We start from the raw sequence: 14,728 nt of genomic DNA on the forward strand, positions 1-14,728 counted from the left end.
GGGGAGGATCTGTCCCCGTCTCCTGATGGAGAGGAGGGCTAGGGGGAGGGATAGGAGGGGGTATGTGGAAGGCTGGGGACCTGCAGCCTGGTATGGGGTCGGGAAGGAGAGGATGAAGGCGCCGAGGTTTTGGGAAGATGGTGATGCAGAGACAGTTTTTGCACCGGGAAAGGCTTCCCGGAGCCTCAGTCTTGCAGGGCTACCCCTTAATTCTGAGTTTGTGCTGTAGGGTGGGTCTGTGAAGACAGGGAAGATGCCAGAAGGAGAGAAAACAAGGCAATGTAAGCAAGAAGAGGAGCAGCAGCAGAAAGAAGAGAAGCGGGAGGGTCTCATCGAGTTCTACAGCTCCTACCAGGAGCTATTCCAGTTCTTCTGCAGCAACACAACCATCCATGGGGCTATCCGCCTCGTGTGCTCCAAAAAGAATAAGATGAAGACAGCCTTCTGGTCTGTTCTCTTCTTTCTCACCTTCGGCTTAATGTACTGGCAGTTTGGGATCCTCTACAGGGAGTACTTCAGCTACCCTGTCAACCTCAACCTCAACCTTAACTCCGACAGGCTGACTTTCCCAGCCGTGACGCTGTGCACCCTCAATCCCTACAGGTAAGAAATAGACTCCCAGAGCTGTTGACTGTCTTGATTTTTGTAGGTGTAGGATGAAAGCACGTACTCCTGTCCTTGACCATCCCCTTCTGTAGCAGTGACGGTGGAAAGGACACTTTTCATGGGCTTTTACCGCTGCAGGGCTTTCACAGTAAGGCATGTTACTTTAGGCAACTCTACTTGGTGGGGTATGTTAGCAGGCTGCCCTGTAAACTACCACGAGGCAAAAGCAGATGTGTTTACTTCTCTTCTACAAGGATGGTAGCCTCCAGCAAGGGCTTGGATTTGCAGCTGGTGGCAGGAATCATCCCAGCAAACTTTGATGAATGTCTCATTCAGAATTGTTTCTGTGCATCCATCCCTAAGCCTCTGGGCTCCTCTTTCCATTCCCCATATAGATACAGCGCCATCCGGAAGAAGCTGGACGAGCTGGACCAGATCACCCACCAGACACTGCTCGACCTTTATGACTACAACATGTCTCTGGCACGAAGCGACTGGTCCACGCTGTCCACACGGAAGCGTAGCTCAAGGAGCCTGCTCCATCATGTCCAGCGCCATCCGCTGCGAAGGCAGAAGAGGGATAATGTTGTCAACTTGCCAGAGAATAGTCCCTCAGTGGACAAGAATGACTGGAAAATTGGCTTTGTTCTGGTGAGATCCCTACATACTTTGTGTCCTATCCACTCCGGTCTCTGCCTAGATACTTCTGTCTTGTTAGGACCTAAGCCATGCCTTTCCCTATGTAGAAGACTGATTGATCTGCACTGGCTTTTGCTAATGGCAGATAAAGGTAGAGCTGAATCTTTTGCTCAATGCAATCCTGTTCCCCAAGTCCTGTCCCTGTCCATGAAGGCCCCAGGAGACTTGTCCACATGAGTGCTCATCTTTTCCCAAGTGGAGCAGGGAAATCTTGTCCTTCCTGAAGACTGCATCAGCCTTGCGCACTTGCCTTTGGAGAGCCATTTATTAACCTCAACCTCAGTGTTGCTCAGTAATAGCAAAAGGGAAAGTATTGAATGGCTGTGGGTCACATGAAACGTGGTCATGGTCACACTTGCTCCTAGGTAGCAGCTTCTGCACCCCAGGGTATCTGTGTTTGCATTTAAAAAGGCACTGAAGGACTGAAGCTAATCACTTACCTGTTATGCGGAGTTCCCACAGGATCACAAACGTTTTTCTGGACACACCCTGAAGGAAGGGCTCCCCACACAAGAATTTAAAGCTTCTGGGTTTATACCATGTAGAATTTATGTGCAGCAGATCACCCTGACACCTCACTGCGACTTGCTGCCTCTTGGGTTTTAACTCAGCTTTACTCATTCTACTGGTGTTTCCCTTCCTCCAAGGAGCTGCCCTGGATTTGCTTTTCCACATCCTGTTGATCACCCTTTGGTTGAGCACAGGAGGCCTTTGGAGCATTTCCACTCCCTGCCCATGCTGAGGGAGCAGGGCTAATCCATAGGCACAGCCTCACTCCTGAACTAGACTCCTCTGACACAGCTGGTTTTCTTCCTTCTCCTCTTAACAGTGCAGTGAAAACAACAAGGACTGTTTCCATCAGGCGTACTCCTCAGGGGTGGATGCCGTGCGGGAATGGTACAGCTTTCACTATATCAATATCCTAGCGCAGATGCCTGATGCGAAAGCCCTGGATGAGTCTGACTTTGAGAATTTCATCTATTCTTGCCGCTTCAATGAAGCAACATGTGACAAGGCGTAAGTGGTAGAAACATCCCACTGAGTCCTCCTGAAAATACCCCTATTTTGTGCCTGGGTCCAGAGGGAGTCAAGGAATCCACATTAGAGAACGTCTTTCCCGTGGTGTGATCTTTCCTTGTTCAGCTCCCATTGTCTCAAAAGGTGTTTCTTGAGTCTTTCCTGTGTGTTGTGCTCACCAGGGCCACAAAAACTATGGACCTCAGAGGATGGTTTTGCCTTTTCCTGGGTTTCACAGGAATTAAATAGTTACACTGGTACAAACCCTAGAGTGGGTTCAGATATACAGTGTAGAAATCTACACTGGTAGAGTGGTACATGCAGGAGGAGGAGAAGAGAGACTTGTTACAAAAAGATGGTAAAAAATATCCCACTTCTCTGCTGCTGTTATTGGTCAAAAAAACCCAAAGAGGTAATGGAATGAAACCCATCAGCAAGGGAGGTAAAGAGGTGGGAAGAGCTAAGAGTTTTGTCAATATTAGGAAGGTTATAAAGTAATTGCTAGTATTGCTAAAACCCATTTGGGCTCTCAAGAGTTAGCAATACGAAAAACCTTGTGTAAAAACCTGGTCAGCTCCAGGACATTTTTTACAGATATTTTAATTGCTTTTCCCATTCAGGCAAGTTTACATAACAAATACTGCCAATCTGCTGTAAGCCACTCTCCCTGCAGGTGGAAACGGTTATTCCTTTCAGAAAGCCCTTCCCCTTGGTCTCACAGCCCTTTGCAGCCCTTCTCACCCAGAGTGAATGTTTCTGTTCCCCTCTCAGGAATTATACCCACTTCCATCATCCCTTTTATGGGAACTGCTATACCTTTAACGACAACAGCAGCAGCCTGTGGACATCCTCGATGCCTGGAATCAATAATGGTAGGTGAGAGGCACTCTTTGGTAAGAACAGTTCAGCTCTGTCTTCCCCAGGAGTTAAAAGCGTCCTGCTGTGCTTAATGCTGGTGGTGGCAGATTGCAGCTGTGCTCTGTCTTGCCCAAATTCTGTTTTCAACCATGTGGAGATGGCTGTCTCATAAACATGGCTGTCCCTTGCTGATGCCCCACTGAACTCACTCTTTTCCACCAGTGCCTGATCCTTACATTCATTGCTCCCTCTGGACCTGTACTGGCCCATTCCCAAAGTCCCCTATTGAGCTGTAGTGCTGTGCTCCTGAGAACCTGGTCTTCACTTTCTCCATTTTCCTGTTTCCAGCAACTGTCCTATTTGTTTTCCCAACCCCCTGAAACCTCTCTAGGCGCAGTCTTCAGGCTTTTCTTCTATCCAGCTCAGTCTCTCTCCACAAAATCTTTCACTTCCCAGTTCTGCTTTTTCTAAGCCACAATGAAGAAATAGTTTTCTCTGGATTGTCCTGGATCCTCCAGCTTTGTCTCTGGCTTCCCTCCAGCCACCCTCAATCGCTGCCCAGCTTCAATGCAACCCTGGTTGAGGTTTCTCTTATGAACTCATTCTAACCATTCTGCTCTCTCCCCTCTCCCACATGATGCCCAGCCATGACCTCCCTTGCTTTCTGACATTCCCTCAGGTCTCTCTCTGGTGGTGCGCACTGAACAGAATGATTTCATCCCTCTGTTGTCCACGGTGACAGGAGCCAGGGTCATGGTCCATGATCAGAATGAGCCAGCCTTCATGGATGATGGGGGTTTCAACGTGCGCCCTGGTATCGAGACCTCTATCAGCATGAAAAAGGTGAGGAAGCAGCAGGGATAAGACGTGAGATTACAGGGGAGATTCAACTTGGTGAATAGATACAAATGGGTTACCATGGACCCAGTGTGTTCCAAGTGAGGGGATTAATCACATGGAGTGAAGGGAGGGGAAGAAAAGCAGTTTACTGGGCTAGACAAGAAGCATTTGGCTGCAGTTTATCAGTGAACAATAGAGGAAAGCATAAGAGCAGATACTGATGGACAGTGTGTGGCATGGAAGTGTCAGAGAACTTCCAGTTCTCTGTGCCAGTCATTCTATGTAATGACCGTTTGGTATTTTAGGAGATGACTGTGCGACTTGGGGGCAGTTACAGTGATTGCACAGAGGATGGCAGTGACGTGCCAGTGCAAAATCTGTACTCATCCCGCTACACCGAACAGGTAACTCATCATCACTGGTCCCATACCACCTTGTTTCCCTACTTTCCTGAAATGCTTCCATCCCCTAACAGCCATGCTTGCCTGTGGGCTCTGTAATACTATGATGTGATACAGGTCGTGGTGGGTTTGGTTCACTTGTTCAGCCTTTTCTACCTTGTATGTCTCCCAGGTCTGCATTCGCTCCTGTTTTCAGCTCAACATGGTAGAGCGCTGTGGCTGTGCATATTACTTCTATCCCTTACCCACTGGAGCAGAGTACTGTGATTACACAAAACACGTAGCCTGGGGTAAGTGGACAGAAGGAATTGTAAAGCTCATGCCCACCTGAACCTGTCTAGTCTACCTCATATACATCTCCTTATTGTCTTCAATGAGCTTCCTGGTGTGGGACATCCAAAAGACATTCTTGTCTTAGATGGTTATGCCCTGTGAGCTTGTGGAAGGAAACCTCTGCATTCCCCTTGCTGTTGGTCATCACCTTTTGTATGCAGATACTCTGACCTTACCTGGATTTACTTTCTCTGCTGCTTAGGCTACTGCTATTACAAACTCCTGGCTGAATTCAAAGCTGACGTGCTCCGCTGTTTCCACAAATGTCGAAAACCTTGCAAGTAAGTTTGATCATCAGTCAGTCAGGAAGACTGGAAAATCTTTATTCCCAGAGGTGCTGGAAAGCATTCACCGACCAGAGCAAAAGCTTGTGTCAATAGCTGAGCTGCAACCCAAAATGGTATTTCTCCCATCAGGAAGCCGAAATGGCTGAGGAACATCAGTGTTGGCTTGGGGATGAGCTCCTGAGGACCGTGCAGAAGCTTGGTGGGAAGTGGGCAGAACTTCAGCATGGGCGGGAGCTTCCAGGTGTGCCTGGAGATTGAGAGACCTGCTCTTGCGGCTTCTACAGCTTCAGCAGCTAATACAGCCTCTTGTCTTCCAGAATGACAGAATACCAGCTCTCAGCTGGATACTCCCGCTGGCCTTCTGCAGTCTCAGAAGTAAGGAGAGGGTGTCCTGGCTTCTCAGCACTGGTCTCACCTCCCATTTAGTCCTTCCTCAACTAAGCCTACAAGAGGTGACAGTGATGATGTAATGCAATTTATTGCACTCTCATTTCAGGACTGGGTTTTTTACGTGCTTTCACAGCAGAACAAATACAATATCACATCCAAGAGGTGAGAGCCCCTAAACAAAGGTTGTGTCCAAACCAGAAACTATCCCAGTGGATTCTGTGTGTCAGGGAGGGGCAGAGTTAAGATTAAATCACTGATGGGAAGAGATTAGGTGTGGGACCCATGGACAAGAGCAGTGGATTTGAACCAGAGTAGAGATAAACTGAAACTTCAACAAGAAAAGGGAACCCAAGAGGAGAATCTGAAAAGGGTCAAATGCTAGTATGAAAATAGCAAGCCCAAGGGGGCTGCCTTGTGGTCTGGAATCACAGTAAGGGCTTGTGGAAGAGTGAGAAGGAGAGCCATGCAGGAGCTTGTTCTTAGCCAGCGTAGGACACCACAAACATTGGGTTTCACAGTGCAGCTTCAGAAGTGCACTGTAAGTACCAAAGTGTATATTTTTTGCAGAATGAGGGAACTGCAGACACGGGGAAAACCTCTCTGGGTGGTATATGTGGGAAGAGAACATGGGGCAGAAGGGGACAGAGAAGACAATTACATTTGGTGAAGAAATGCAAGGATTGTGGATTTGGGGTTACTAAGCCTAATCTTTATTTACAGGAATGGAGTTGCCAAAGTGAATATCTTTTTTGAGGAGTGGAACTACAAGACCAATGGGGAGTCTCCAGCCTTCACGGTACACCCTTTACTTCCATGTCCTCTCTAGCCACCCATTTCCCCATGATGTATGGAATATTGGCAGGCATTTGTTCCAGTAGCACTGCTGGTTATTGAGTCAGGGAGGAAGCCCCCAGCACCACAGTGCACTGCTAGTGGGAGCAGGCAGGGAGGCAAAAGGCTTAAACAAGGGCTGTCCTCACAGGCCTTTCTCCATCTCTTGCAGGTAGTGACTCTGCTGTCCCAGTTTGGGAACCAGTGGAGTCTCTGGTTTGGATCCTCTGTCCTGTCTGTGATGGAGCTTGCAGAGCTGATCCTGGATTTCATAGCCATCACACTGATCTTGGCTGTACGCTGGTTCCGTTCTCGGCAGCAGCTCTCTCCATCAGGACCTCCCCCAAACAGTCACGATAACACTGCTTTCCAAGATGAGGCACCAGCTCTCAGTACTCCACACCGCTTCACTGTCGAGGCTGTAGTGACCATGCTGCCATCCTACAACAGCCTGGAACCACATGGGCCAAGCAGGGATGGTGGGGTGGGACATGAGTGAGGCAGTGGCTTATTCAACAGTTCAGATGAGTGACAGTTGGATCAGAGGCTGCACACTTAGTCTGTGGGACCTGCATTTCCTCCTTTCTGGGGTTCTCTACTTGGACCATGGCAGAAGACTGTGGTTGACCTGGGTTCATTGCTTTCACTGCTTTTAGATGAATTTTTCAGTCTCATAAAATACTATTGCTCTGGGAATCACCATGGATGAGAGTTGATCTCGTGTATGTATGGGGGAGATGTCCACTTAGTTTCCTTACACTCCTTGCATCTGCACACCTGTACATGCATGCATGCTTTCTTTTCCCTGCAACAAGGATGCTGCCACAGTTCTGGTCTGTCATTCATTAAAGAGGTTTGGTAGCCATGACTGGCCTCCTCTCTTGTATGGCAAGGGACAGGAATGTAGTCTTAACAGGCTGAGCTTCGTTAAGCTTTCCCTAAGGGTGGAAACTGGTTGCTCTTTCCTAATTCTTAATGTCCAGCTACAAGACCAAGCCACTCACCCTCTTCTACCCCTGAGGAAAGGCTACTTGTATAGCCCTAAGAGATGACAGCCGCTGATATAACCTCAATCTCTATTTCACACAATACTCTGCAGAGGTGGTTGATGCTTGCTGACACTCTTGGGTCATGACAAAACACCCTGGTAGAATAAGGTCTCCTTTTTCAAACTGGGTATGTGGATCTGGTAGATCTTGGGTGTATAGCAGACTCCTTCCTTGTGATACACCATACATGTGTATGTCCAGGTATTTAAGTGTTTGCCAAAAGGTCTGGGATAAATTGATCTCTACATTTGCTTGCCTCTCTCTGCTTTGAAGGGGGAGAACAAAGGTGTGTTTGGCAGGACTATGCACACCCTCAAAACCAGCATTTCTGCTGCCATGAGGTCGTGCAAAAGAGGATCATACAGGTCATGCAGTGCCTGCTCTGCTCCACTCATCCCTTCCCTAGTTCACCCACAGAGGCTTTGCTGAGGATTGTGAAGCACAGAAGTGCTGCACACTTTCATCTAAAATCCTTCCTGGGCAAGCTTTAGCCTATTGTAGCAGACCACATAGGCAATCAAGGTCAGGACAAAGATAGTCCTCTTAGGAACTAATATGGGGATCTTCACATAAGAGCACACATCTCTTGCAGTGAGCTTGCCATAGTGTTCTTTGCAAATATTCAGACTTCTGCTGCAATGGTGTTTACACAGCACATCCTGGTGTATCAAGAGAGCAAGGGTGATGTCCTTAACAAACAGGATTATCCACTTGACCAGACTCAAACACAAATACCAGAAGCTAAGTGTATAGTTTAGGCAAAGACCTGTGGTACCATGGACCCAATCGCATTGCAAACAGCTTCTTTTTCTTTTGTTACGATTAACTTGGTTTTAAATTCAGAATTTCAGGTATTCTAAAAATTAGGAGACACACTGCCCTTGGGAAGAAGGAGGATTTTACTGCAGTATATAAGCTGTTGCCTAATTCTTCCCTGTGAGATGCTAAGCACACAGTTGTACTGCTTTTGCTTGATTACTTAAATGCACTTTTCACTTCCCAGCAGAGAGTGATTTTCTTCCTCCTCACACTGTGTTCTTTATTACACAAACATTTATGGGTTTTCAAACTTTATCCCAGTGCTCAGCTGGTGACCGTTGTTTGAAAGTGAATATGATGTCTCTGCTGGGAATAGAAACAAGTGATTCAGGGGGTATCATTCAGCAGGGAGGGCAGCCCAAGCAGGAGGGAAAGCCATGCAACCAAGGGCACTTAGAGTTATGGCAACATGTATTCCCACAGGAGGCCACCCCTGTTAAAAACCAGGACTTGTACAAACTTGAAAAAACATCCACTTTCTGTGTTTATGGATGATTTTAAATGATGTAGAAGAGAGTGAGTAATGAAAGAATGAAATCTCAAACTTGCCTTCATGAAGGGACTTTCATGTTCTGTGAAAACACTGCCCAAGAAGCAGAGTTAAAACCTAGTGGTGGTTTTAACTAACTTTAGTAGTTTTAACTAACTTTAGTGGCTAAAGCCACTAAACAACTTCGGTCACAATTAAAATAGGACAGACAAACAGAGGAGTTTGGATGTTGAACCCAGAGCCAAGTTCTTGGTTTTGAATTCAAGTACTACAGGCTGCCGCCTTAGGTAGTTTCTAGCACATGAATGAACAAACACCTGACACTGGACACATAAAGCTATTTGCTTCATGAAACCACCTCCAAATCAAGAAAGAAGAAAGAACAGGTGGAACCTCTCAGATAGTCTCCACATATCATAAACGTACAATGATTCACATGATGAGCATGATCTTTCCTAAATATCCAAAGAGCAAGACATGATTCTTCACATCACAGCTTGTGCTGTGTGTAGCTTGTGATAACCATAAAATTAATGAAACCCACTGCATCATGCCTAGTTAAGTGGGTAATTATAAAGGAAGATTAGTCAGAGGCATAACTACTCGAAACATTATGTTCTCTTCAACAGCATCCAGAAATATAGCTGTAGAAGAAGGTGATGCATTCCCTAGGGGAAGCTTGCACCATGTTATCTCTCTCTTCTGTAAAAGTACCAAAATGCAAAAAAGGAGCTTTGACTGATGAACTCAAAGTAATGGCTGCATTCCAGGTAGCTGTAAATCCAGCCTGTACAAACAAGCTGTTATACAAGTTGGTAAATAGATTAGTCCTCCCTGTCCTGAGGATCAGTGCAAAAATTGCCATCTCATGAGAAATAAGGTGATTCTCCCCAGAGTATCCCTATATTTGTGTAGGTTTACAAGACCACAAATTAATCAGCTCAAGAGTTGTGTAGTGAGCTTGGTCTACCTGAAAACAACAGGGAAGCCCAGCAGTGCCAACATGAGAGTGCAGAAAACGGAGTTTTTCATTGAGAATGTGAATATTAGAGAAAAAGAGTGGAGAGTGTGTGTTTAGAGGGATTTATAAGTCAGCAAAAATGCAAACTAATGGTCTGAGTTGGGGTGAATTTCTACAAGAGGATAAAGTTGAGTGATGTAAATGCTTAGGAGTTGTAGGTATGTTAGAGGCATAGCACTGTTATCTGGAGGACATGAAAAGCACTGAAGAAAAGCAAGTTGCATCTTTTTGGACTGAGACGATGTGTCATGCATTGGAAGGTGGAAAAGATAGGATACAAATGCTTGGAGGGGGAAGGGAAGTGCAGGAGAACACTAATTTTGTTGATAAGATGGAATATTAGAGTGGTTTGTTCTGCAGGAGTAAGCAGCACAGAAGTGGGTAGCTCCACATGCTTAAGAGAAAGAATGATGAGGAGAGAAAGGAAGGTTTATACCTTGTTTAAGAGCTTAAACACAATAAAGAGTATTTGTGGAAGTGTTTGGTAGTGTTGAAATACAAGGAAGGAGAAGAGAACTCGTCTAAGATGTGGAACAACCCACAGAGACAGGGTATAAAGGGCCCCAGTGTCTGTGAGACTGCAGTGGTGGCAGACATTTGCAAGTTGATTGAGGGTTAAAAGCATTTGGAAGTCATGTGATGGCAGAGAAAAGGGATATAGTCTGGCAAATCTAGGGACTGAAGTTTGAGGGCTCCAATTCAAATGGATTCGGAGGATCCGAGAAACTCCAAGGAAATCTGAAGTATAGGGAGACTGGGGGAATTGAAAGTACTGGAAGAAAGGAAAGAATGGGTCAGCCCTTCCAAGAAGGAGGAAAACTAAGGGAAACTAAGCACAGGATGGTTGAGAAGGCAGGGAATGCAAGGATGGGCAGGCATACCCTGCTATGTGCTGAAAACTTGCTCCTTCATAGTGTGACCATCACAGTTGGACAGATACCAAAGTAGAAGAAATACATGGAGCACCTCCCATACGAAGACCTCAGAGCAGCTTCCAGTATCTGAAGGGAGCCTACAAGGATGCCAGAGAGGGATTCCTCATCAGGGACTGTAGTGATAGAACAAGGGGGAATGGGTTTAAACTGAAACAGGGGAAGCTGATGTTAGATACAAGGAAGTTCTTGTGGTGAGGCACTAGCACAAGTTGCCTAAAGAAGTCGAAAATGCCCCATCCCTGGCAGTATCCAAGGCCAGGTTGGACAGAGCTTTGGGTGACACGGTCTAGTGGAAGGTGTCCCTGGCCATCACAGGGGGCTTAGAACTAGATGATCTTAAGGTCCTTTCCAACTCTAACAATTCTATGATTCTATACGCAATACATTTAGAAGAACTAACAAGCAAACTCTGCTTGCTGGAGTGCTTAGAAAAGCTGTACAGATAGGTGCAAGGTTTGTCTGCACAGACTGAGGTCAGTCCCAGAAGGAATTTGAGTAAAGGGTTACCAGGCCTTTGGGACAGGTTCAAGAAAATCCAAGGGGTAGAGATGTGCTACATTAAGAAATGAAAAGGGCAGCAGTGCTGGTGGTGAAAGGACAGCGGGGAAGTACAGACAACAGGAACACACAAGAGGGATGGCCATGTTCAGTCTTGCAGTTCTTTACACTTACCAATGTGCAATATTTAAAGGGGTCTTGTAAGCATGAGAGAATAAAGAGCCTTCAGCTTCTGCTTACATGCTTAAAGGCAGTGAACTAAAATAAGCTTAGTAATTGGAGATTATGGCAAAAGAGTACAATTACTCAGAAGAGTACAAGGGCTTTTGGAAAAGCTTGTCAGGAGAGAACATGAAAAGGTCCTTTTAGCCTCAGCAAGAACCATTTAATGGGTCTATGCACCAAAGGAAAGGATGTTATGGGGCTGTTCATACTGGAAACCCAAGGAGCAAATAAGCGTGTTCTGAAAGACTCAATCTCTGGCAAAACAAGCAAGTCAAAATATTATCAGGAATGTGGAGGCTGAAGTGCAACTTTATTTTGGCCTGTAAACAGGGGAAGTTTTGTGAAGGAACCCAGTTACTTCTAAGAGGAAGCATTGTAGGATATCTAGGAGAAACACTGGGTTGAAATATATCCAGACACGGCTGAGTTGCCTATTTTGTAAAACCTATATCTTCATCTGTTACATCTCTCAGAGTAATTATTTACTCAGAGATCAGAACAAAAGATAAAACCTCTGTACTTCCCCATTACCGCTTCTCCAAGTTAAGGCTTTTAACCCCAGCGGCTACGTCAGAGCAGGGACCTCTGTCACTTCACAAGGAAGCCAGGTCCATTAAAGTGTAATTAAAGTGTTGCTGCATTTTTACTCTGAAGTATTTTGTCTTTCCCACCATCATTCAGTTACTTTACAGCCGAGACAAGAAAACAAATTCCCCCACTGTTAAGAGCATGCAGCCTACTTTGACCAGTGCATAGAAACCTCAGGAAAGGCCAGAGCAAGGCCTGGAGCATCTAGAAAACATGAAGGTTTAAGACATTTAGGAACAGCATAGCTGAGACATTTCCCCCACTAAATCTGAAGGTGTTGGGATGAAACAGTTGAAACAGGAGCTACACGTTTAAAGACAGAGCTTGAATTTCTAATTAGACACAAAGAATTACTCTCCCAAAACCTTGGCCTTGCTTTTAGTGGACATTTGCAACCAGGATAAGACTGCAGGAACAAGCAGGAGTGCTGGTGCTTTAAAGGATGGCACCTCAGGAGGTGAGCTCCCAGCAGATCATGGTAGTTTAAATGCCCACATGAGGATTTATGGTTAGACGCACAACTCTGCAAACACACACAACATGACTCTTGAGTTGGGCACTGCCCTGGGGCAACTTTCCACAGCACGTTCAGCCCCAGCTTTGTGCTCCACATCAGTTGACCAGCTTTAGCAAGCAAGCACTCAAATCCGTAAGTTTGGCTAAGGACTTAGAGACGCTGTAGTCAGTCTGGACACACATCTGTTCCAAGGAAGAACTTCTCCCATTCCCCTGTATGAACAGGGCTGAGAACAGGAAGACAACACACAACTTGGCAGGAATTGCAGCATGACTAGTTCATTCAGGTTGTGCTGGCTGGACCTGTGATGAAGTTTAGACCGTACATGTTGCTTTGATCTACCAGCCAGTCCAGACACCCTCCTTTCCCAGCAAGGCTTTCGTCTTTGAAAGAAGACTGCACTGCTCCAAATTCAGCATTGACCATGCATTTTTCTGGTATAATTTTGGTGATGTCTAAAACTAGAAAATGATCGCTCATAAGGGGAGCACAAGCCAAACAGGCAAATAAAGAGCATAAATACTTAATTTTAAAATAAGCCTGCACTGGACAAAGTGCATCTTTAATGGCCATTTCTTTTTAATGAGTTTCAAGTGTACAGTGAAGCAAAGCAAGGCACTTACCTTTAGTCCAGCCATGTTCCAAATACGTTGTAAACAGCATCCTACTCTTGGAGGTCTTGGAACTAGATGATCTTATACCTCAACATCAACATACAACTGTTTTCTGTGTTTAAGGATCTGACAATAGGTTATCGAAACCCAAAGGCAACATCCACTGAGGAACCAGAGCTACCAGTAACACACCCTCCCATTCAGGGAACTACCTCCCCACGCATTACACATCAGCTGGACAATTGGCAGCTGGAAGCAGAGCTGGCTTGGGCAACCTCTTCCCGCAGAGCTGCTGTTCATGCATCGTTACAGACTTAACATGGAGTCAGTCCAGCACAAGGTTCCAGTACAACTGCAACTACCATCATTGCAATGGAAAACCAGCCACTGCTTTGAGGGGCAGAACTTCAGGTGTATATGTAGTATAGAAGTGACAGACAAAACAAATTGTCCCAGAACCAGTTTGGTGTCCCAACCCCTTCCACCCAATGACAGACCACACAGACTCAGTAAGGTGGTGAATTGTGTTTCTTAGAGACCATTTAAAATACATGAGCTGATAAATACAACATGCCAGAGGGGATTACAGTTGTGTTTCTAGAGGAAGGAAATAAAACTGCACGTGCATGAGTGTCTATAATGCTATGGACAGCAGAGTCCCTTGTTTTTACTCAGAGGGCCTTGGTGATGTTTCCCCTCCTCCCTCCCCCATGCACAAAGACACAAAGGAAAGGAAAGGCAGAAGAAAAGGCAACATACAACATCTAAGAGAAAGAAATGGAAGAGACAGCGTATGGGGACCTCAGCCCCCAGAGGAACACGGCACCAAAAGCTTGTTTAGAAGAGTTAAAGAGAATTTCTGCTCTGGGGGCCTCAAGCTTGTATGCCCACCCCTAAAATGACAGCAGTAAGTAGTGTAAGCAGGCCCTGGCTCTTCTTCAGTAGTCGCACTTCTGACCATCCATCACATCTCAGTTCCACAGGGAATTAGGGAAGTGCTCGGGGGACAAGGGCTGCTTCACTCCACATCTTCATCTCTGCCCTCACTCAAGGTGGAGAGGGATGGAATTGCAGGGAGATGAAGTTGATGCAAATGTAATGCTGGGGCATGGAAGTGAGCATGCAAAACCTCACCCCTTCCCAGACGCCCTGTGAGAAGGAAAGGGGCTTCCCTGGCATGCCCAGTGAAACAAAAAGCATCTGCTCCTCCCATCTTCTGTACTTCACTCCTATCTGGGAACTCCACCGATGTTTTCCCCTGTCTTCTCACATCCCCTTTAAGCCTAGACAGGCCCAAGGCAGAGCTTCCTAAATGAAAGAGGTGCCCTCTTTCCAGTCTAAATTATAAGCTGCAGCTCCGCTTGTAAAGAAGAGATGTACATTCCCCAGAAGACTCTGCAGAAACTGAGGAACAGGGCACATTCAAGCAATTCACAGCTCTTGTTAATTGTAATGGAGGAGAACAAGGGGCTTGCTTACAGAAAGACACAGCATTCCATGCTGCAAGTTTACTTCCAGCAGAGACCACCTTGGATGTAAATTCAAGAGAGCCCATAGGAAGTAGGAGGATTTCAGTTTGATAGGCAAGATGTCTATAGAGATCTAAGCTGAAAAACTGGGACATATGTTATCACTTTGCAATATCTACACCCAGAGCAGCATTTCCCTCTGAATCCCTAGCTAACCATTCCAAGTATTTTCTAACTCCTG

At 46.0% G+C, this 14,728-nt stretch overlaps 1 protein-coding gene across 1 annotated transcript; it reads left to right on the top strand.

Annotated features, from left to right (window-relative positions):
• Window positions 1–233: 233 nt before the first annotated feature.
• Window positions 234–7,092, top strand: SCNN1A (sodium channel, non-voltage-gated 1 alpha subunit). Its single transcript, XM_010012131.1, has 12 exons — window positions 234–603; window positions 1,002–1,257; window positions 2,135–2,322; window positions 3,094–3,194; window positions 3,860–4,023; window positions 4,326–4,424; window positions 4,594–4,711; window positions 4,957–5,035; window positions 5,359–5,416; window positions 5,538–5,593; window positions 6,152–6,227; window positions 6,435–7,092. The coding sequence occupies exons 1-12, from the start codon at window positions 254–256 to the stop codon at window positions 6,759–6,761; spliced, it is 1,872 nt and encodes a 623-aa protein (XP_010010433.1). The 5' UTR covers window positions 234–253; the 3' UTR covers window positions 6,762–7,092.
• The last annotated feature ends 7,636 nt before the right edge of the window (window positions 7,093–14,728 follow it).

The sequence above is a fragment of the Nestor notabilis genome, unplaced genomic scaffold (assembly GCF_000696875.1).
Source record: "Nestor notabilis isolate BGI_N333 unplaced genomic scaffold, ASM69687v1 scaffold15803, whole genome shotgun sequence".
Taxonomy (NCBI): domain Eukaryota; kingdom Metazoa; phylum Chordata; class Aves; order Psittaciformes; family Psittacidae; genus Nestor; species Nestor notabilis.